The following is a 21,100-nucleotide window of genomic DNA, read 5'->3' as shown; positions in this document are numbered from 1 at the left end:
TAACTTGAGGATTACTGTATTGCTGCCTTCCATTCGTGAGATGCCTCTTAGTGTCCTTCTTGCTTGGAACATGATGGAAAATACACAACATTCTGATGTATTTTATAATGTACAAAGTCCTATTTCATGCAATGTCTCTCTGTCTTCTCCCAGCAAATCCGAGGAATCTTCAAGGATCTATTAGTGTTCCCATTTTGCAGGTGATGAAGCTGACACAAAGGTTAAGTATAAAATGGAGAAAAAGGTGGAAACAGCTAATGTACAGAGTTCTCTGAAGAATAAGCAAGAGAATAATTTAGTCTGCCTGGATCTGGTACACGTTAAGACTTTTCTTATTTTCTTTCTAACTCTCTTTTAAGTTATCTATTGCTGTGTAACAAACCACCCCGAAATAATGACTTAAAACAGTAACAATCATGGATTCGGTTCCCAGAGCCAGGCTGGGAAAACATGAGTAGCTGGGGGTGGGGATGGGGCTGGAACAGCTGGTTTCCTTGGGCTTCTTTCTTTCTGTGGTCTCTCCACATGGTCTCTCCACATGGCAGCCTCAGGGTAACCATAGCAGCTAAAGGCTTCCATGGGGAACAGAGGGAGTGAGAGAGTAGAGCAAGAAAGAGAGAGCCAGAGTGAGATACAGAGAAAGAGAGGGTGAGGCAAAAGCTCATAATGCCTTATGACCCAGCCTTGGAAGGACGTTATGCTGTGTCACTTCCATCACATTTTCTGAGAAGCAAGGCATTAGGGCCAACTTATGTTCATGGGGAGAGAAATTAGACTCCCCATATATATTTTTTAAATACCACATTTTCCTTCTCCAAAACGGTTGCATAATTTTTTTTTATTTTAAAGATTTTATTTATTCATTCATGAGAAACACACACACACACACAGAGAGGCAGAGACACAGGTAGAGGGAGAAGCAGGCTCCATGCAGGGAGCCCAACATGGGACTCGATCCGGGGTCTCCAGGATCACACCCTAGGCTGCAGGCGGCGCGAAACCGCTGCACCACCGGGGGCTGCCCACGGTTGCATAAATTAATGGAGATAGGAAACTTGGGGCATAGGGACACGTCCGAGTCCGAGGTCAGTCAGCCCTTAAATGGTTCCGCCAATATTAGATCCAATTTTGTGACTCCCACTGCCATGGGCTTTCCAAGACCCCAGAAAACCTCTGTGATTAGCATGCCAAACATAGTAGGTAAGACATGCTAGCCCCCAAACAGAGCCAATCCTCATTGCCTTGGAAAACACACTTACATTTATTTTGCAGGAAAAAAAATATTACCCAGAGATAGTTGTCCATGAGCACTTTCTAAGTTTCTCCCAAACATCTGTGTTTTAAATCCACCCCCCCACAGATGTATTCATTTGCATTTCCCTCAGATGAATCACTTTTTTGTTATTATTGATTTTTTTTTTACTGTATTTCTTACCTCTCAATATCCTTTTGTATTAATTCTCCAACTCCCTACTTAGGTTGGTACCATCTCCTGATTTGGAATCCTCCCTTACTTCCACCATCATGAATGTGAGTCCTTCCTATGGGCCACTAAATGAAATGTTCTTTAGGAGGATGGTCTGAGGGACCCCTGGGTGGCTTAGTTGGTTAAGCATTGGACTCTTGGTTTTAGCTCAGGTCATGATCTCAGGGTCCTGAGACTGAGCCACAGGTTGGGCTCCTACTCAGCACTGAGTCTGCTGGAGATTCTCTCTCCCTTCTCCCTCCCCCTTTGTCTCCCCAGTTTGTGGGCACTTGTGTGCTCTCTTTCTGTCTAAAATAAATAAAACTTAAAAAAAAAAAAAGAGGACAGTCTGATATAAGGTCTAAGGGGCATTCTTTTTGGGGGGAGGGGCAACAGGGCACCATCCCTACAATTGAAACTTCTGTTGATCCAAAGACAGTTTAAACCTCATTTTAGAAAATCTGGGTTATTTGAACAGTAATATAACTCTGAAATCTCAGAGGGCTCAAATAGTGCCTATAATTCCAAGCAGTAAGGTAGATTTCCCTGTAGGAGCTTTTCTGTTTGGATCCCCAGGAGTCTCTATGGAGAACCACCCTTTGTGTTTCCCAGGCCCAAAGGGTTGGTGGGAACATGGGGTAAGAAGTAGAGAGAGTGGATGAGGAGTCTCCAGGAGATATGGGGTCTCTGTGTAGACCAGCACAGTCTTCAGAGACATAATGCAAGCCCCAAGAGTAGTGTTACATTTTCTAGTACCTGCATTTTAAAAAAGATTTTATTTATTTATTTATTTTTACTTACTTATTTACTTATTTATTTATTATAGACATAGACAGGGAGAGAGGCAGAGACACAGGCAGAGGGAGAAGCAGGCTCCATGCCGGGAGCCTGATGCGGGACTCGATTCTGGGACTCTAGGATCATGACCCGGGTGAAAGGCAGGCGCTGAACCGCTAAGCCACCCAGGGATCCCCTAATACCTGCATTTTAAAAAGTAAAAGGTGAAATTAATTTTAATAATAGATTTTATTTAAGTCTATATCCAAAACACCATCATCTCAACATGCAGTCATTATAAGAATATTTATGAGATACTTTTCATTCTTATTTCTATACCACCTCTTGAAATCCGACGTCCATTTCACACTTCTTCAACACTTCATTTGGGACTAGCCACATTTCAAGTCATCGATAGCCAATACCATGTTGAAGAGCACACATCCAGCCTTCCTTTCTGTTGCTTCATTGGTCCCCTGAGACCTCAGTCTTGTCTTTTCTGTTTACACACCTTCTTACCACCGAGATCTCTGCTCAAAACACCTATTTCGGAGAGGAAAGGCAAGTAACCCGACCCGCGCTCTCTCTCCCCGCCCTTCTCTATCCTGTTCTCCTGTGTTACTGTCTCCAAAGAACTGATTTCTTCTAAAACGGTCTCATTCATTTGCTTCCAGATTTCTTAAGTGTCGTCTTCGGCAGAATGGAAGCTTCACGAGGGCAGGGATTTTTAAAGATCTGTCTTGGTCTCTGAGTTCTCGGTGCCGAGCACGGTGCCTGGCACGCGCCGCCGGGTGCTTCGTCCCCCTTCGCGGGACCAAGGGATCGCATTTTCTCCGGAACGCAGCGGGGGGGGGCAGCCGAGCGGCGCGCACAGGTGGGGCGGCCCGGCGCGCGCGGGTGTGTGTGTGTGTGTGTGTGTGTGTGCGCCGTGGGGCGGGGGTGTGCGCCGTGGGGCGGCGGTGTGCGCCGTGGGGCGCGCGGGCGGGCCCGGAGCGCGGAGCCCCGGAGCGCGGAGCCCCGGAGCGCGGAGCCCCGAGCGCGGAGCGGGAGCGGGAGCGGGAGCCGGGCACAGGGAGCGGGAGCGGGAGCAGCAGGGCCCGCAGCGCCGGGCGGCCGGGCGGCTCGGAGGTGGGTGGGCCGCGCCGCCAGACCGCCCGGGGGTCCCCATTGGCCGCCGCCGGCCGCCCTTCGCCAGGAGGAGCCGCGAGGCCGCTCGCGAGCTGGAGGGGGAGCGCCCGACCGCGCCGACGCCGGGGCGGCCGCGTGGGATCCGCGCCCCCAGGCGCCCCCGCCCGCGCTCCCGCCGCCGCCCCGCTCGTGGCCGGCGCTCGCCGTCGGCCTCCGACTGCTCCAGAGGGACCCGCGCCGCTCCCGGGCGCCGGGTGAGTGGCCGCGCGCGCTCCCCGGCTCCTCCCGGGCCCCGCCGCCTGCTTTTGCTTTCGCCTCGGCGGCGGCGGCGGCGGCGCGGCGGGGTTTGCCCGGGCAGCGCCCGAGGCGCCCGGGCAGGCCGAGGCGGGGCCGGCTGGGCTGGGGAAGGGGGCGCGCCCGGGAGGCTCCCCCAGCCCGCGGCCCGGCGGGAACAGGTGGCGCGGGCCCGGCCGGGCGCTTTGTGTCGGGGCGCGGAGACGGGAGCGGGCGGCCGCGACTCCTCGGCCGCTCGCCCCCTCCCTCGCCTGCTCCCGGGCGGCCGCTCGCCGGGTCGGCCGGGTAACGGAGCGGGAGTCGCCAGGAATGTGCCTCGGGGGACTGCGTGGCGGTGGCGGGGGGCGGGGGGGGCCGCTGCGCCGCCGCAGGCGGAGGGGATGCTCGCGGCGAGGCGCGTTCCGCCGGGCCTGGCGGGGGCTTCCTTCTTCGCGGCGGCCCGGGAGGTGGGGAGCTGGGGGGCGTGTGTGCGCGAGGGGGAGGCGGGGAGGCGGGAGGCGGGAGGCGGGGAGGCGGGGAGGCCGCTCACTTCCGGAGCCGGTTCTGGGCCGCGCCGAGCGCCCTGCCCTCGGGGACGCGGGCCTCGGGGTGCGGCCGTGCCGGGGCCCACGCGCGCGGCCGCGGTGCGGGGCTGGGGCGGCCCCGGCGCGGGCTTGACAAAAGGGTGCGCGGCTCCACCCGGCGGGGAGTGGTCGCCGGGGAGGGGTGGGCTTTGGCGAGCGGCCCCTAGCCGGGGAGGTCTCCTTCCTGCTCGGGTTGTCGTTTTTTTTTTTTTTTTTTTACCATTATTGTTATTGCTGTTATTTTAGAGGGCTGGAGACTGATGCATGCGGGGCCCACGGCGGCGCAGCGGCGGCGGTGATGGTGTGGGAAGCGGAGCTGAAGCGCGCCGGGCTTTGGTGAGGCGGGACGGTCTATCATGACTGTGTTCAGGCAGGAAAACGTGGATGATTACTACGACACCGGCGAGGAGCTCGGCAGGTACGAGGGGTGCCCGCAGCGCGTGCACCTGGGTCGTGGGAACGCGTGATACCGGGGGCGCCGGGCGGTAGACGAGGGCAGTTAGAACCCGGCGGCTCTCCCTCTTCCTTCCGAGAGACGTGCAAATTGTAGAGAAAAGAGTTACTAACCCAGCGCAGCCTGGGGTCCAGAGATAAACCGCCACCTCATCCAAGGGGCTGTGATGGAGAGGCAATTGCAGTGTTGGATGATGTTGCAAAGGGTATTATTGATCAAGACTCCTGGACGGCAACAGATTTCATTGTCTGTAGTAATTCTCGTCAGCTTTGGCTCTTCTAAGGTGAGGCAAAAGCTAAGATGTATTTTCACGGGGGGAACTAGAGCTTCTATGTGATTTAAACACAGTGCAAACTAATCAGTAGGCTCTTAAAATCTTAATACGCTCCTGAATTTTCAGAGTAATAGGAGCAAGTACTGGTAGATCATATATGGCGACTTGCCAGATGTTGGTGTCGGGTTTGGATTTTGAAACTTCCTCCAACCAGGAATTTAATAACCCATTTGGTGTTAGTGGTTGCTTTGGTTTTGTTCACAATGTTAAATTTTTGACAACTGGTTGGGAGTCCTATGTGGCTATCTGGATTCAGAGCTTACTTCCATTGCTGTGGGAGCCATGACTCTGAGGGCAAAGTTGTTCAGTTTCTAGGTGAACAAAGAATGATTATCTTGAGATGTCTCAGGGCTGGCTCAGTTTCCTCTTGACTGGGTGTTTGACAGATTGTGTTGAGCTCTGATCTAAGTAGCACAAAGCCCAGTTTTCACACTTAAATTTAAATTCAACATGAGAATTTGATTGTAGTGGATTTGTATTCAGTGAAGGATCTTGAAACAAAGTATATATTTACTTACACTTGTATCAAAATATGTATTTTTCCATACACACCTGATGTCCTGATCCTAAGCTTTTTCTTTATTACAAGGAAATTCAAAAACACTCATACCCTAAACTACCTAATGAGTGTGGAGCTTAACTAAAATTTTTTTACAAGTTCAAGTAAGAGTCGGGAATAAAAGCAATTTTTAAAAGGTTTTTGTAACGGTATTTCTCTATGTGTTTTGTATCAACTCAGGACATCACTTAGGAGAACCTGCACTTAGGAGGAGCTTATGATACACTGGAGATTTACTGAGTGCATAAGAAGGAAAGCCCTCAAAAATCATATTTCATGGATATGTTTAAGATTAAGGTTTAAGGGTATGTGGTTGAAGTACTTGGTTTAACTAGAATTAAATCACTTTACTCCTTTGATTTTCAGCAAGATGAGTGGTATATGGAGTTTTCCTACTGGGAAAAAAAAAAAGGTGAAAAAATATATTTTAATTTCATTTGTGTAATGTGGCCTGATTATATAAATTCTATAAGAAGGAGCTATTAAAGTTAGGTGAGCTGATTGCTTTCTGGATTAACTATATGACTCTTATTTTCAGTTAGATCTTTTGGTAGAATTCTGTGTTATGAGAAAGACAAAAAATGATGCCTCCCTGAGGCTGGTGGGGGAGTTTGTGATCTTTATTTCGTGGGCGAGATGACAAGCCCTCTGCCTCTGAGCTGGGAGTGGCTTGCTCGTTTGTCAGTACATTTCGCTTTGATTCTTGTTCAGAATCAGTTTCTGTATAACTTTCTCCTTACTATGCAAGATTAATTGACACCTCGTTTATGGACTAATTTGTGTGACCTATGGATTTGAAAGAAGGGTTCTGAAAAAGTGGGAGTTGGGTTTTTTAAAAGAAAGTATATATGCCCATCCATCTGATAGAGCTGCTTTTGCTTTGCCTAAAAATGGGGAAAATGGTTGATTTTAGGGGGAAGTTTTTTTTTCCAAGCCCTGTGATTTTTACATCTGCCTTGGATGTAGCCACTTCCTGAAAACAAGTCCTGACCTAAGATAGATATGAAGGAAGGAGGCTGCTTCGTGTGTCCCAGAAATGGAAATGGGCAGATATTTAGCACAAATGCAAGGCCCTTCCAAGCAGTAACTTATACAGAGACCAGATTTACATTCACCACTCGATCTGGATGTTTCTAGGAGTCATCTAAATAATAGATACTCTTTTAACTTATGTATATGCTGAGACCGGGTTCATAGCCAGAGGAGGGAAGATGGGGCAACTACGTATTATCATTATTATTATTATTATTATTATTATTATTATTTTACTTTTAGGAAAACCAAGAGAGTGTGTATGTGTGAATGAGTGTCTGTGTGTGTCTTTGTGTCTATGTGTGTTAGTGTGTGTCTGAACGGACTGCCCAGGACTGCTGTAAAAGCTCTCTGTTCCTGTAAAAACTTTATAAAAGATTCTGATTATTGCAGTAGTGATCCAGCAGAAAGCCCACTGGACAGATAGCCTGGTTCAAACTCCAGCTCTGCCACTTGCTAATCACCTTGAATAAGTCACTCACCCTTTCCGACTGACCCTGAGGATCTTCATTTTTAGTGAGAGGCTTAGAGGTACCTGGCTGGCTCAGGAAACCTCTTGTTCTCAGGGTCATGAGTTCAAGCCCCATGTTGGGTGTAGAGATTACTTAACTAAATGAATAAATAAAAACTTAAGAAAAAGTAAAAAAAAAATAAAGTGAGAGGCTTAAAGCTTATGTCATGGCTGTTGTGAAAATCACATATCTAACCCATGTAAAAGTATTTTAATCAGCAGTGAAGAGTTAAACCAATGCAGATATTATCTGCAGGACTGGCCGAGATGTGTGGGTGTTGCAGGCAGGCTAATTACTTGGCCTGCAAGTCAATTTTTGTTCAGGTGTCTGTTTACCAGTTTTGGGAGCAGAGGCCTCCTGGGTAAAGCGTCATGCATGGGGGAGACACATTGGTGTTGTCCTTGGCCTCCCCACTCTGAGTCTGAATAGAGCCACTTGGAAGAAACAAGTTCCTGGAGTGAACAGGCCCCCCATCCTTAGGAGACTGTGTGGTGGTGACCTTCTGTGTTGCCTCCGGGAGGCCCTTCGGGGTGTTACTCTCTGTCTCAGGAGGTGGAACAAAGCAGTGCTTCCGTCTCATGGAATGGGATCTGGGAGGAGTTCTTATGAATGCAGATTTCTCCGCCTGCATTATAGCTGGGTGTTGTTAATGCCCTGGGTGTCTGAGCTGCTCTGGACAGCTGGCACTTGGGAGGCTGCAGGCTGGCTTGTCCCACCATTGGGCTCCCATTACATGGTTGGCGGTAGTGCAGCCTAATCTGTGAGCTTCTAGACATGTCTCTGAGCACCATGTTCCTGGATACCTGGCCATCATTCCTCTCCCGCTGGCTGGCCTGACATGATCTTCACACCCAGGTCCTGCCTCCTGAAGAAATCCCTCCACGGTGATGTCTACCCTAGACTTGCTGTCTTAAAGCACTGTCCTGTGTGGGCACGTGAGTCCAGACTGCATCGTGCCATGCTGTGTCCTTGCTCTGTGTTGGCATCATTCTCGTGTTGCTTCTTGCAGCCAGCTTGGAGTTCCTCTGGTGAGCTCTGTGGTCTTTTCTCTCTGGGCATGCAAGGTGCTGTGTAACACCAGGTGAAAGTTTGGTCATTGCCTGGACTAGTGAGTGCAGGTTGGCAGGTGCAATATTGGGACCAGAACGGAGACTTAAGACATAAATGATGACATGGATGCTGATGCTGATAGGGAGGCAATGCACGGTGAGACAGACTCAGTACACTCATTTGGAAAGTGGGGAGACACCTACCTTTATAGGGCATTATGGGAATGAGAGACTGTGACTGTAAACACCTGACACATTGTCGCTGCCTGAGGTATTGTTTTAATAACCTATTGTCCCCATCCCAATGTTTACCATATGGTAGAGTCATTGCTTATTTGATTATGTGCTTTCCTCACAGGTTGTCACAGGGTTGCGATCTTGGACTTGCTCATCAGTTTGTATCTCTAAAGCCTAATTAGATCCATGTCAGTAGGGCCTCAAGAAATGCTCGCTGATCGTATGAATAGATGGATATACGTAAACACCACACACACACACGTGTGCATGCACACACGCACACATGCATGTACATACAGGTGGCCCTCAATCTGTGATGACCCCAGTGGAAGTTAACATAGGATATTACAGACTGCAGCTCATAAAAATAAAAGCTGTTTTTCCTTTTGTGTTCTTGGCGACAGAACAGTAATACACACAGCAGCGAAAATTTCCAAGCAGAAGATCCGCTTTGAGCAAAACAAAGTGGAACATAGATAGTTTACGTCAGTTGTAGTAAGGCTCTGTCCTAACCCCCAGGAGTCAGAGTACATCTTTCATTTAGTTTACTGTGGACCACAGGGTGGGTCCTAAGAATTATGGTAGTCCTGCATGGATGGAAGCAGGAAAGACTTGGTGTGTTTTCTCTTTGGAAGTGGGAATCAGAGGCCCACTTGGTTGACCAGTGAGATCATCCTCTAGGACTTAGCCAAATGTGGTTTTTTTTTGTTTTGTTTTTTGTTTTGCATCTCTGCTTCCACATACCCTCAGATGTTTCCTCTGATAGGAGACGCTGCAAAGTTTTAAGAGAGATAAAGTTCATATGTATTTATTAAAGGTAATGTTCAGTGATTTTTTTTTCTAAAGTATAGTTGACACAAGACACAATGTTACATTAATTTCGAGTGAACAACAGATTGAGAACCCTGTGTTATAGCTGCTCCCTCACTCGCTCTACAACACTATGATAACATTGCCAACTGTATTTTGTGTTCAGTGATTTTGAATTCTGTGCATTTTAGGAAGGTTTCATAATGGTCTTCCAGGTATGAAGGGAGGGCACAGTGATGGTGGTGAGTGGCAGTTTGGCTGGATGCTTCCTTGCCAACACTGAGAAGGCATCTCTGGACCACCTTGGCAGGCCTGCTTTCAGTTCGGTGGGGCCAGAAACATAGGAGGTTGAGGTTTTATTGATGGGGGGCCAAGAAGCATTGAAGCTTCCCTCTTCCCTCTATATCCTACTGCCCTAAGCCTGTACTTTACCCAGCCACTTGGGAACCCAGGCCCCATGACATTGGCTGCCCCTGCAAAGCCATGGAAAACACACTGTAGGCTTACAGAGATGGCTGCTCAAATTAATTTCAGTCATTACCTATGAGGGTTATATCAGGAGAGATGACAGTGTCAACATGTCCTCTTACCTCCTAACAAAGTTGTGGCCTTTTAAAGGCAAAGACCATTTCCTCCTTGGTGGAGCAGGGCATCTGGGTGGAGAGACACGAATGTGGATACCCCTGGAGGTGTATGGTGGGGGGGAGGCCTGAGCCCTGTGAACTACAAGGTCAGTTACATGGTCTGACCTCTTCAAAGACCCTCTGTCTCCTGCAGGGAAATGTGTTGTGAACTTTCACCCTCAATTCTAGCCAGCTGCTCTGTGTACCTAGGTTAACCAGGCGTTTTGTATAAATGCAATAAAACATGAATTTAGTAGAAACTTATTCCTGATCATGAGGCAAAGAAGCTGCTTATTGGTGGAGAGGTGCTTGCCTTGGTGAAGGGCAGCCAAAGGCCCCTCGGCACCCAGACCTGGAAGAAGCTGGAGGGATCAGTGGGTCCTTCCTTCTCATTTCATCTAGTCGGTGCTTAGACAGGTCAGGTGTCTCAAGCAGCTAGTAGTAAGTAGCAGGAGGTGGACCCCAAACCTTGGCCAGGCCTGCTTCGAATGTTCTTTACAATAGTTAGGATTTGGCAATTTTTCTTTTTCAGAAACTAGAGGACGCTGATATTTAAGGGAGGTGATTTGGCAGCCAGCTAATGCCAGTCCATTTTAAGATCTGCCCCGGAGGGGTGGTGAGGAACAGCTAGGGGTCCCTTCACTGAAGCTTTTATTCTGCCTGAAGCCAGAGGCTTACTGAGCTCCGGAGTCTCCTGGGCATATTCCTGCATGCAGAAACTTCTTTCCTTTTCCCAGTGGCTCGTGCCCCATGGTTGTGAATGATGTTAGTGTGTGGCACAGTTTGACCCAACTACCAAAGTTAATAGTTCAGCTTTTTAGAAAGTTCACAGGACACTCTTATTATTATTTAACCTTTGAGTAATGTAGTGTATACGAGTCATGGCTCTGCCCGGTGGGCCATCCCCTCAATAATACGCGGTTTCTTATTTCATTAAGTGGCACTGGTCTGTCTGCTTTAGAGTGGCTGTGTCATTGAGGCTTTATGTGGAAGGTAATACTTAATTGTTTACCTTCAGTTTATTGAGGTAAATTATCACAACCAGAAAGCATCATCTCTCAGCCTTGAAAGAGATGATATGACAGTATAATTAATTATAGTAACTTCAATTTATCACTTTGTTAACATTCTAAATGAATTCCTTTAAATGTGCAATTAGGAGAGAGGAGGAAAAAGAATTGCCATTCGGTTTTTCTATAATATCTAACTAAATGAGACGAGAACACTTGGGTCTGACTAGTAAGTCTTTCTTAGGTGAACCAAAAAGTGCTGTAGCCGTCTCTAGGTTTACCTTTTACAACGAAAACATCTAAAACCTAACATGGTTTGTGTCTTGTTTTCAATCCCGGTCCAAAACCAAACCAAACCAAACCAAACCAAACCAGTCACGTGCTAGTAACGAGTCTCTGGCAGTAGGTTGACCAGTGTGATCCTTGGTGACTCTGGTTGATCACTTCTCTTTTAGGTGATGTTATAAGCTAGTGTGGCTTTCCGGATCACACTGTGGTCACTTAAACATAATACTGCCTCTGCCTGAGAAGTGACCATGGATCTTACCTCTCTGTCCTCCGACATTTTGAGTGTGAGCTTGAGGGATTTTATTCAGTAACCTAATGTATATTCAGAGGTGTCAGGAGAGGAGGTGGGGTGGATATGGTTGATTTTTTTTTTTCTGTTTATAAACATGTTCAACTTTGGATGAGGACATAATGTGTGAGCAAGTGAATGCCAGGAGCTGCTCATCTCTGGTGTTTGAAAAGTTTATATTGATGGTGCTTATGTTCGTAAGCCTGGTGGTTTTTGGCTGGGAAATTTGGTGGTGAATGTGGCCTCTCTTTTGGGATACACTTTCTGTCAAAGCTACCTAATTATTCTTATTTAGATCTAATGGGATGAACGAGGCTGGTTTATCTCAACTACAGTGAATATTGTGAGGTGTTCGCCAGCAAGGAATGAGCTAATTTCCATTCTTTCCCGTTGCTCACTAGTTCTTTCTGCAGCTTGCCATTTCCTGCCTTTGAAGCCATGCACACTTGACCTTTGTAACTGAAAAAGGGGTTTTGAGACCTTACTTCAATCTTCCATGCTCCCTTTTGAGGCCCTCGAGGATAGAGTTTTCCAGTTGAAAAATAAATGTAGGGAAAATCATCACTGCCCCTTTTTTCGATCTATCATGGAAAGGATTGGCTTTTCCTCTGAGCTGCACGTCTGTCTGTGGCCAGGCTGTGTGTGCAGAAGGTAAGGTGACTTAGGTGAGGTGAGGAACAGCAGCAGAAGGATCTGTGGGGACAGAGACAGAGTGGTTGGGGGTGGGAGAGACCAGTAGTTGGAGCCGGCAAGTCCTCAGCTTCCCGCCCTCCTTTGAGAGGTTGCTTTGCCTCCTCTGTGCAGAGCTCCGTGTTTCTTTCTCTCTTTTGCCATCTGTGGTTACTGGGTAAGCAGTGTGTGTGTCTCTGGGAAAGTGATGGAAAAGGCCACAACCCTGCGAGTGTAGTTTTTAATAGGCTGAGAGTTACAAGCTGCTTCACTTTACCACCACCACCAACCACCACCAACAGGCTCAGCTAGGTAGTGCAGGTACACGGGCCCTGTTGAGAATAGACTTCTACCAGCTGACTGCCAATGTCGGAGATGCTGAATCGCACAGGTTACACAGAGGAGCTGTCTGTAGAAATTTGGTAAGCAAGACCCAAAACAAAAACGCTGAGAAGTCACTTGCTGCCCTACAGATACCACTTTATTGGTGCGTAACTCAGTATAATTGAAAGCAGAGCCTGCTCGGGGTTTCTGCCAGCCACCTGGGATGTGCATGTGCAACATCGTCTCTCTAAATATTGTCTTTGCCACTCAGAGTGTCTGGGATCACCATGCGAACTGCTATGGTGGAGCCAGGAACGTCTACTGAGTTTGTCCTCTGGGGTTGCGTCTGGATGGTCACGAGGGTGCGCCCTGCACCCTGCAGGGTGTGAGGCCCCGCTCCTGCCCGCCCACTGCACCCGAGGCCATGCTCACTTGAGGCACTTCTCTCCTTTTTGCTCACCTGTCATCCCCTCTGGCTGGTAGCCTATAAAGTGACTGCTTGGGATCCTCTTCTTGGCGTTTCTTTGCCTGTAATTCAAATGAGCTTCGGGATAGCTGGGAGATGCACACCGCTTTCCCACGTAGCAGCGATGAGGCCTGGCTCTGAGCACCATCATGTATTTTCCCTCACGTAGAGCTTCCGGCAGCTGATTCAGGGGCTTGGGAGAGGAAGTGATTTAGTACAAGTGGAATATTTTTTCCAGGATGAAGTTTTATCAGGCCTCTCTCCCCGCCCCTCCTTTGGCGCAGAGGCAGCAGGGCTTGGCAGATAGAGTGGTGCACGGGCAAGCAAGCCCCGGGGTGGTGTGCGTGGAAGCACGACGTGCCCTGGTTTCACTAGATGTGATTCAGGTGTGGAATGAGTATGTCCTGTTTTCTGGATATTGCTAATGAGTGGGGACCACCCTCTTAGGTCTCATCTTCAGAAGCAATGTTCTCTCTTTGATGAAGACAGTTTTTAAAAATTATCTATATTAGAGAGAAGTCATAACCTGGAGAAAATAGGAAGTGATCGAAAATGGGTAAATAGGAAGTGACCCGGCCCTTCTCATTCCACGCCTTCTGTGGAGCAGGTCCCTGGCTATTCCACCAGTAAGGCTGCCTCTCTTAGTTTTTGTGTTCCTTAACAATTTGGAATGAAGAAGTGGCCACTTTGTGTACTTTTGCAGTTGGCTTATGCACATGATTCGTGGGTCTCCCTATAGACTATGCCTTTCCTGAGAGTAGAGAACACAGCTTCATGTGTCTCTTCCATTGGGTGGGATTAAGCTTAACACACAGTAGGCCTTGTTTATTTCCCTTGGGAAGGTACATGTGCAGAAATTAGATTATGGTTCAGAGCTTTGGACCCAGAGCCCTGATTCTACAATACACTAGCTATTACTTTGAGAAACTCACTTAATTTTTGTGAGACTCACTTTTTTTCACCCGTTAGTTAAATGGGGATATGATCATACCTATCCCACATGTTGGTTATGAGGTTGTATAGAATGTGTGTGAAGTACTTGGTCCAGTACCAGGCACACAGTAAACTCTTGAGAAATGGTGGCTGGTTAAGATGGAGAGAGTGAGAGGGAAAACGAGGCAGGGAGGGGGTGGGGACTGTCTAACACGCTTCTTAATTTATGTGACAGAACCCTACCTTGCCTGCACTCATTCCTCCTCTCCCTGCTCAGGTTCCGGCTTGGACATCTAGGACATTCCATCCTTCCATCCTTACCCCTTCTCTTCTCCTTTCTTCTCTACCTTTGGCTGGGCTCATTCTGCTGAGTTCGACTTTGTTCATCTGCTCCGTCCTTGTAGGTGTGCGTGCCTCCCCCTGGGTCCATGGGCTGGACTCCCTCAGTGAGTCTGCCTCATGGTGTGGTAGATGGTCTTCGAGGTCCTGAGAAACAAGTTAGGAATTTAGCTGTGTATTCAAAAGTAGGTTGGGACGCCTGGGTGGCTCAGTGGTTGAGCGCCCGCCTTCGGCCCAGGGTGTAATCCTGGAGTCCCAGGATCGAGTCCCACATCGGGCTCTCTGCATGGAGCCTGTTTCTCCTTCTGCCTATGTCTCTGCCTCTCGCACTTTCTCTTTCTCCGTGTGTGTGTGTGTGTGTGTGTGTGTGTGTGTGTGTGTGATGAATAAACAAAATCTTAAAAACAAAACAAAAGTAGGCTGCTGGGGATAAGATGCCATCTTGAAAGTCCATCCAGGGGCACCTGGGTGGCTCAGTCAGTTAAGCATCTGCCTTGGCTCAGGTCATGATCCCAGGGTCCTGCCATCAAGCCCTGTGTTGGGCTTCTTGCTCAGCGGGGAGTCTGCCTCTCCCTACCACTGTACTTCTCGCCTCCCCCTGCTGGTGCTATCCCTCTCTCTCTCTTGAATAAATAAATAAAATCTTGAAAGAAAGAAAAGAAAGAAAGAAACAAAGAAAGAAAGAAAAAGAAAAGAAAGAAAAGAAAGAAAAAAGTCTACCTAGATGCCAAGGAAAGAGGGAGGGGGAAGCTTTTGTTAAGGAGGGCCTATTAAGATGGGAAGAGATGTGCCCAGGGCAGCCAGGGCTACTGCACAACAACCAGGCATCCCCTGCTCAGGGCTGCTCCGAGGACCAGCCCTCCTGGCTTCATTGGGCTCCCCGGACACGTCAGCATGCAGATTCAGCTTTCGTGTGGGTTTCCTTTAGTTCCTGAAAAGCCGATTTCATTTTTCTAGCTGCTTTTTAAGTTACAAATTGTCTTAAGCATCCAGACAAGACCCTGGGAATTTGATCAGAGACACAGACCACTGATTTTTGCCTCAGATCTTTATGGGAAAAGTGGTCTGAAATGAGCCTGCAAGCCCCTGAGCTCCTGACCAAGATGAGCTCGCTGCAGAGCACAAGACCTCTGGCGGGTCCGAGCCTCCATTCAGCTCTGACACGTACTGATTTAAGATGTGAAAATGAGTGTTTGGTCAAGCCCACATGGCCTGTGCCAAGAAAAGCCTATTAGGTTGGTGGCTGAAAGACTGAATTGTTAGGACTTACTTAATGGCCAGGAGGCCCTGCCAGCTGCTGTGAGTGAGGGCCCACTTACATGTTTGAGTGCCCATCCTTGTTCCCCTGGGCCGGGGTCTCGTTGATGCAGAGAACATGGCTGCGACATGAGAGGTCTCTTTAGAAGGACACTTCCTAATTCTTCAGGCCCACTGATGGATAGCTTGAGTTCATAGAAGTGACATTAGATGCTCACAGATTTGAAAAGGAAAATGATTGGAAGCTAGAAGGTGAGTTCAGGTGAAATATCTCCTCCTCCGCAAGGAGTGGCACAGCTAACTGTAAACAGGCACCGTACGCAGACCGGTAAACACTACTTTCATGGGAGCCATACTATCTGGTTGTCACTTATTCCTTCGTCCAGGCTGGTTGGACATGTAATGACCCAGCACCAGATGAGGTGTTTGGCAGGACTCTTTTATCTCAACACTTTTCTTTTTTCTTTTTCTTTTTCTTTTTCTTTTTCTTTTTCTTTTTCTTTTTCTTTTTCTTTTTCTTTTTCTTTTTCTTTTTCTTTCTTTTTCTTTTTCTTTCTTTTTTTTTTAAAGATGTTATTTATTTATTCATGACAGAGAGAGAGAGAGAGAGGCAGAGACACAGGCAGAAGGAGAGGGAGAGAAGCAGGCTCCATGCAGGGAGCCCAACGCAGGACCCGATCCTGGATCTCCAGGATCACACCCCAAGCCAAAGGCGGCGCCAAACCGCTGAGCCACCGGGGCTGCACTCAAACACATTTCTTTTCTTTTCTTTTTTTTTTTTTCTCAAACACATTTCTAACCACGTGTGGTAGACAGACTTTATACAGCCAATGATAATTGAAAACTCAAGAAGGGAGAGAAACCAAGGATGGAAACCTGTTTCTGGAGTTTGGGCAGGGAGAAGTCGCTCTGACCTAGAGGGGTCATTGATTTTTTTTCATTCATTTATTCAGATTCTTGTGGGGACATAAAAATGTAAGCAGGTGGGTGCCTGAGTGGATATGTGTGTGTGTCTCTATCCATATGTTCCCCTGGAAGAAAGTGGAAATCGGGAGTGAAGCAGGAGACGAGGAAACAGATTTACTGGGTACTCATCTAGACCAGGGGCTGGATGTAGATGTTGTTCTCCACATTTTACAGATCAGAAAACTGAGGTTCATAAAGACATCGGTGTTGGCTGGTGTATATGGAATGGCAGAGGCGACCGTTGGATACCCAGACTGCTAACCCGCGTCTGGAAATTGGGCTGTGGGGTGTGCAGCTCACTTTGTGTCCTGTTCCTTGGTCACTGTCTCGGAAGGGATGCTTAAAGAACTTGACAACATCCAGTGTAGCGCCAGCTCCTTTGATGTGTTCAGTGCAGGTTTCCTTTGTTCCTTCTACACCTGGCATGTCTCAGCTTCGGCAGTAATGACAGTTTGGTGGGGTGCTTTGTGGGGGGGTGCCGTCTGGTACGTGGTGGGATGTTTAGCAGCATCCCTCACCTCTGCCCACTGGATGCCAGCAGCACTCTCCATCCCCCAACCTGTGACAACCAGAAATGTCTGCAGACATTGTTAGATGTCTGCTGAGGGCCGCCCCCCTCCCCACCGCCCATTGAGAATGACTGGGCTCCCGCATCAAATCAAGACAGGGAAGTGCTGAGTAACAGGCCTGAGGGCTGGAACTGGTGGTTGGCAAACAGGATCCTGCACCCAGTGGGCAAAGAAGACATCCTTGAAGGAAGCTCTTGAAATTGGTGTTCTGAGCTGGGGAATGAATAGAGCGGGTGGCCAGGTGGCTTGATCAGGGGGTCTGGGGCAGGTGCTGTCTGACGTCCTGTTCTAGAAGTGGATGGGTCTGCTGTGTCCCAGAGGCCTGGGGTGGGACTCACAGTGAGTGAGACCTAGAGAGGCTCCCAGTCAGACTTCCAGATGTCTCTCCCCTGGGCGTGGGAGGTACCATGGCTAAGATCTTGGTTTCTGCTGTGCCCCACCCTGCTGACCAGGCTACTGTGAGTCATAGCTAGGCTCCTGTTGCTGCCTGACCCTGGTCCACCCTACTCTCTCCCAAGGGTGGCATTCTGCTCCTGTCTTGATGACTCTGTTTTTAACCTGCGTAATAGGTAGTTACTTTTTTTTTTTAATATACTGATTGCTAATTTTAAGTAAAAGCTAGAGACCTCCTACCTTTTATTCTCTTTTCATTTTTTTAGCTCCTAGTTTCTGCCTCTCTAGCAGAGTGGATGGTATGGCACGCTGTGTGACTGTGTGGCTGTGGGGAGCCCATATGGCTTAGTGAGGCCTCACCGATCCCTTCCTTCTGGCAGGGCTTTAAGGGTAGAAGGTGAGGTCTGGAAGACCCAGGCAGGAGGTGTGAAGAGTGCTGTGCATTGTCCCCCAGCAACCTGGGGACAGGGTACTTGTATAGAAGTCACCTGGGGAAGCTTGCCAGAGACGGAGTGTGTGAGAGGAACCAGGTTTGGGCAGTGTTGTGTAAAAGGGAGATGTGTCAGCCCAGGGTGCTGGCAGGAAGCAGGTTCACTAACAAGGGTTCAGGCGAAGGTTTTGGGATGGCCAGGTACTCACTGATACAGCTGAGGCTGAGCTGGAGCCCCCAGGGAGAGCTGCCTGCACCTGCCATGTCAGGGAAGAAACAGCCCGATGTCTCTCTCCTTCCCTCCACCCTCCTGCCAGGGCCTCCGGTTAACCACCTGCGGGGAGACACAGTGGTGCAGTATATGGGGGGCAGCCTCCTGCTTGGGCAGAGAAGAATGAAGAATGCCCTGGGGGTGCAGGGTGGAGATGGATGGATGGACTGGGTGGAGGATAATCACGAGAGGGACATCGATTGGTGGCAGAAGTGGGTGTGCAGGTTGCTGTTTCCTCTGTTGTGCAGGTGGTTGGAACATGTGGGACCTTCCTCTCCCCTCTGGGTGTAGGTTTATAGTCCCTCTCCCCCAGGGGGTCACCCTGAGCACCCCGCTTCAAAGTGATGCCCTCCTCTCACAAACTTCTGGGGCAGATCCTCTGTGGCACAGCCATACGACATTCAGACTCCCTGTCTTTGTGTTGCTGGTTATCTGCACGCACGGGGTATATGTGTGTGTGTGTGTGTGTGTGTGTGTGTTCCCTGGACTGTAAGCCCTTCAAGATGTCATCGTTCTTTTGTTCCCAGCATCTTGCAAGAAGGTATTCCTGGAATATCTGTTGTTGGACGATCAGTTCCTGAAATGGTCACACAGACTCCTGAGTTATGAAGGTGGACAAATAATCACTAACAAGTTCCTCAGGTGCTTGGGGTAACACTGAGCAGTGCCAGCCCTGTAAGGGTCCCCATATCACACCACCACCTGCAGGGGAGGACGTGGACAGAACGGCTGTGTGTAGTGATGTTGTCCCCAAACTCTGCTGGTACTTTTGAACATGTCAGGTATTCTCAGTGTTGTGTATGTTTCAAGTGTGGGGGTGAGAGTGAAGTGTGGTTGATCCCATTCTAGTCACAGCAAGGGGGCTAGATCGTGCAGGCAGTGGGTGCCAGGTCCCGATCGGTCCCGGGTCACAGCCATGCGGAGCCGGGACTAGCCTGTATGGCACAGCTGCTTGCGCTGGAGTGATTGCACTGTGAGGGTGGACTGCTGAGGGACTTGGTGTGCAACCTCCTCGCCGTCTGCAGTTGCCCTGCTGTCAGTTCTGTCACATTTGTTCTCTTTTTAAAATAATGCTTGAAAATTGGGGCTTCGAAGAGGAAAAAGGAAGTCTTAACAGAGAATCAGCTTCTTCCTCAGTAGATTTTAATTGATTCTAGTATGTGTAGAAAGGTGTAGCATGTGTTCTGGGATAGGGTTTAATTATGGTTTAAAATTAGTTCTCCAGGAAGTGCTTGCAATCACACTCAGAGAGGAGAAACGGCAGGTCTGGTGGGATTGTGTAAAGGCTTGATGGGGAGACAGGCATTGGTCGCATGAGTCTCCTCCCTGCTTGGGGCCAGTAGCGGGCTGGCTGGGCAGGGCCTGTGAAAGCACCCGAGGGTGACCCCTCAGCCACCCTTGGGCACACAGGGGCAGGGGCAGCTGGAGACAGTGTCTAGCCCTTGTTCCTGGGATTGCACTTCCTTGGCAGCAGTAAACATGACAGGCAAGAAGACAGGTGCCCGAAAGCCAAGGGGAAGGTTGTCATGAGCAGGTATTTTCAAGTCAGCCACTGTGGAGTGGGAAGAGTCAGGGTAGTGGTAACAACTGGATTTCAACTTTATTGCTCCTCATCAACCCTTGAAGGTAGGTAGGAAGTGTTTAGCTCTTAGAAATTGGGAGACAGCTCAAGGCAGTAGAGTTCAGGTCAGCAGTGGTTGAAACGTGAGCTTGTGTGTACGTGCATACATACATGTGCATATAATATATGCATACATGGATGTGTCTACACGTGCACACATGTATTATAAACTTGATGGATATGAAGGATGTCTAACACACAATTTTACAAATAGTAAAATATGCATCCTGTATTGGAAATTCCATATAGCCGAGTTGAGTCTCACAGAACGCTCTCCTTGATGTTTGCCTCTGCTGACCTGTGGTCGACAGTGTTGTGACACATGAAGTTGCAAACCTGTCTGCTAATTCTTTTCCCAATAAATTTTTCACCATCAAATCTGACATGTGATCTCCTGGTGGACTCTCTCTCATCCTTGTACAAATTATATTCATTGAACTCAGCTGTTTTTCACCTTCACCCCCAGTTGCAGTCGTGCTATCTCGTTAGCTTTCAGCGTCATCGCGAGGATCAAGACGTTGTCTGACGCTCCGTGATTTAACGGTGTCTGTGGTTAACATGCAGCTGTCCAGACCCCTGCAAAGTGAACAGGGAGCTCTCCTGAGCTGGCAAAGGCGGGCTGGAGCACTTTCCCTAGTCCATTGTTAAAATCTAGAAAGGAGGTGCTTGTCTCTTTTACTCCGTTCCCAGGATGATGCTGAATGTCTGGTTAGATATTCAGAAAGTACTGGTAGCAAGAGAGAGTGAGGTTTCCAAACTGGAGCTGGGAGCCAGTTCGTGAGAACTGGCTGTACCCCGTTATTTTTGGCAGGCAAGAGGAAACTCAGGAAAGAAGGGACTCCAGAACCAGAGGCGGTGTCCGCTTTCAGGACCGCTGGCAGAGCCCTGCCCTCTGGTGGGATGTCAGCCCTCGAACAGTGTGAGACCAACAGGAAGGGAGAAGGCAGCCTCTCCTTTTGTGTCTCTCTTCCAGCTTCATGTAAGCTGACATTTGTCTTCTTCTAGGAAAGGGAAGGCCTTCTCGTCTGGCAGGGTGGTGACTTCTGGTAGTCATCAGTAGCCAGTGGGGATGACGAGTCATGGGGAACAGGAGAGTTATAGCCCTGTCTTCTGGAGCAGGTGGTGCCTTCACATGGCACAGAAGTCAAAGAGTCTGGGCAGGAAGACATAGCCCCTGTCTCTCTGTCTTCCAGGCACCAGCAACTCAGCTTCTTGGGATCCATCCAGACAGTCTCTGCACATTTAAGTCAATAAACGTATAAATATTTTCATGTTTTTTACTGAAATGGTATCATGCTGTTCATTTTGTTCTGCACTGTTTTTTCCTTTTTTTTTTTTAACCTCACAACATCTCGAAATCATTCTGTTCCTATACAAAAAGAAATGCCTCTTTCCGTTCTCTGGGTTTACCATAATTTGTTTAACTCTTGCCCAATCT

At 48.7% G+C, this 21,100-nt stretch overlaps 1 protein-coding gene across 3 annotated transcripts in view; it reads left to right on the top strand.

The window, feature by feature from the left end:
- Nucleotides 1-3,353: 3,353 nt before the first annotated feature.
- Nucleotides 3,354-21,100, top strand: part of DAPK1 (death associated protein kinase 1) — a 170,182-nt gene continuing 152,435 nt past the window's right edge. Inside the window, exons 1-2 of one of the 3 annotated variants that reach the window (XM_072835399.1) lie at nucleotides 3,354-3,370; nucleotides 4,474-4,645. In XM_072835399.1, the coding sequence (XP_072691500.1) occupies nucleotides 4,584-4,645 (62 nt within the window). In that variant the 5' untranslated portion in view covers nucleotides 3,354-3,370; nucleotides 4,474-4,583. Of the gene's footprint in view, nucleotides 3,371-3,538; nucleotides 3,625-4,211; nucleotides 4,329-4,473; nucleotides 4,646-21,100 lie in introns of those variants that run through there. The other 2 variants (XM_072835391.1, XM_072835381.1) reach the window with 2 other exon arrangements.

The sequence above is a fragment of the Canis lupus genome, chromosome 1 (genome assembly GCF_048164855.1).
Source record: "Canis lupus baileyi chromosome 1, mCanLup2.hap1, whole genome shotgun sequence".
NCBI classification, from domain to species: Eukaryota; Metazoa; Chordata; class Mammalia; order Carnivora; family Canidae; genus Canis; species Canis lupus.
This window is presented reverse-complemented; position numbering and strand designations above follow the sequence as displayed.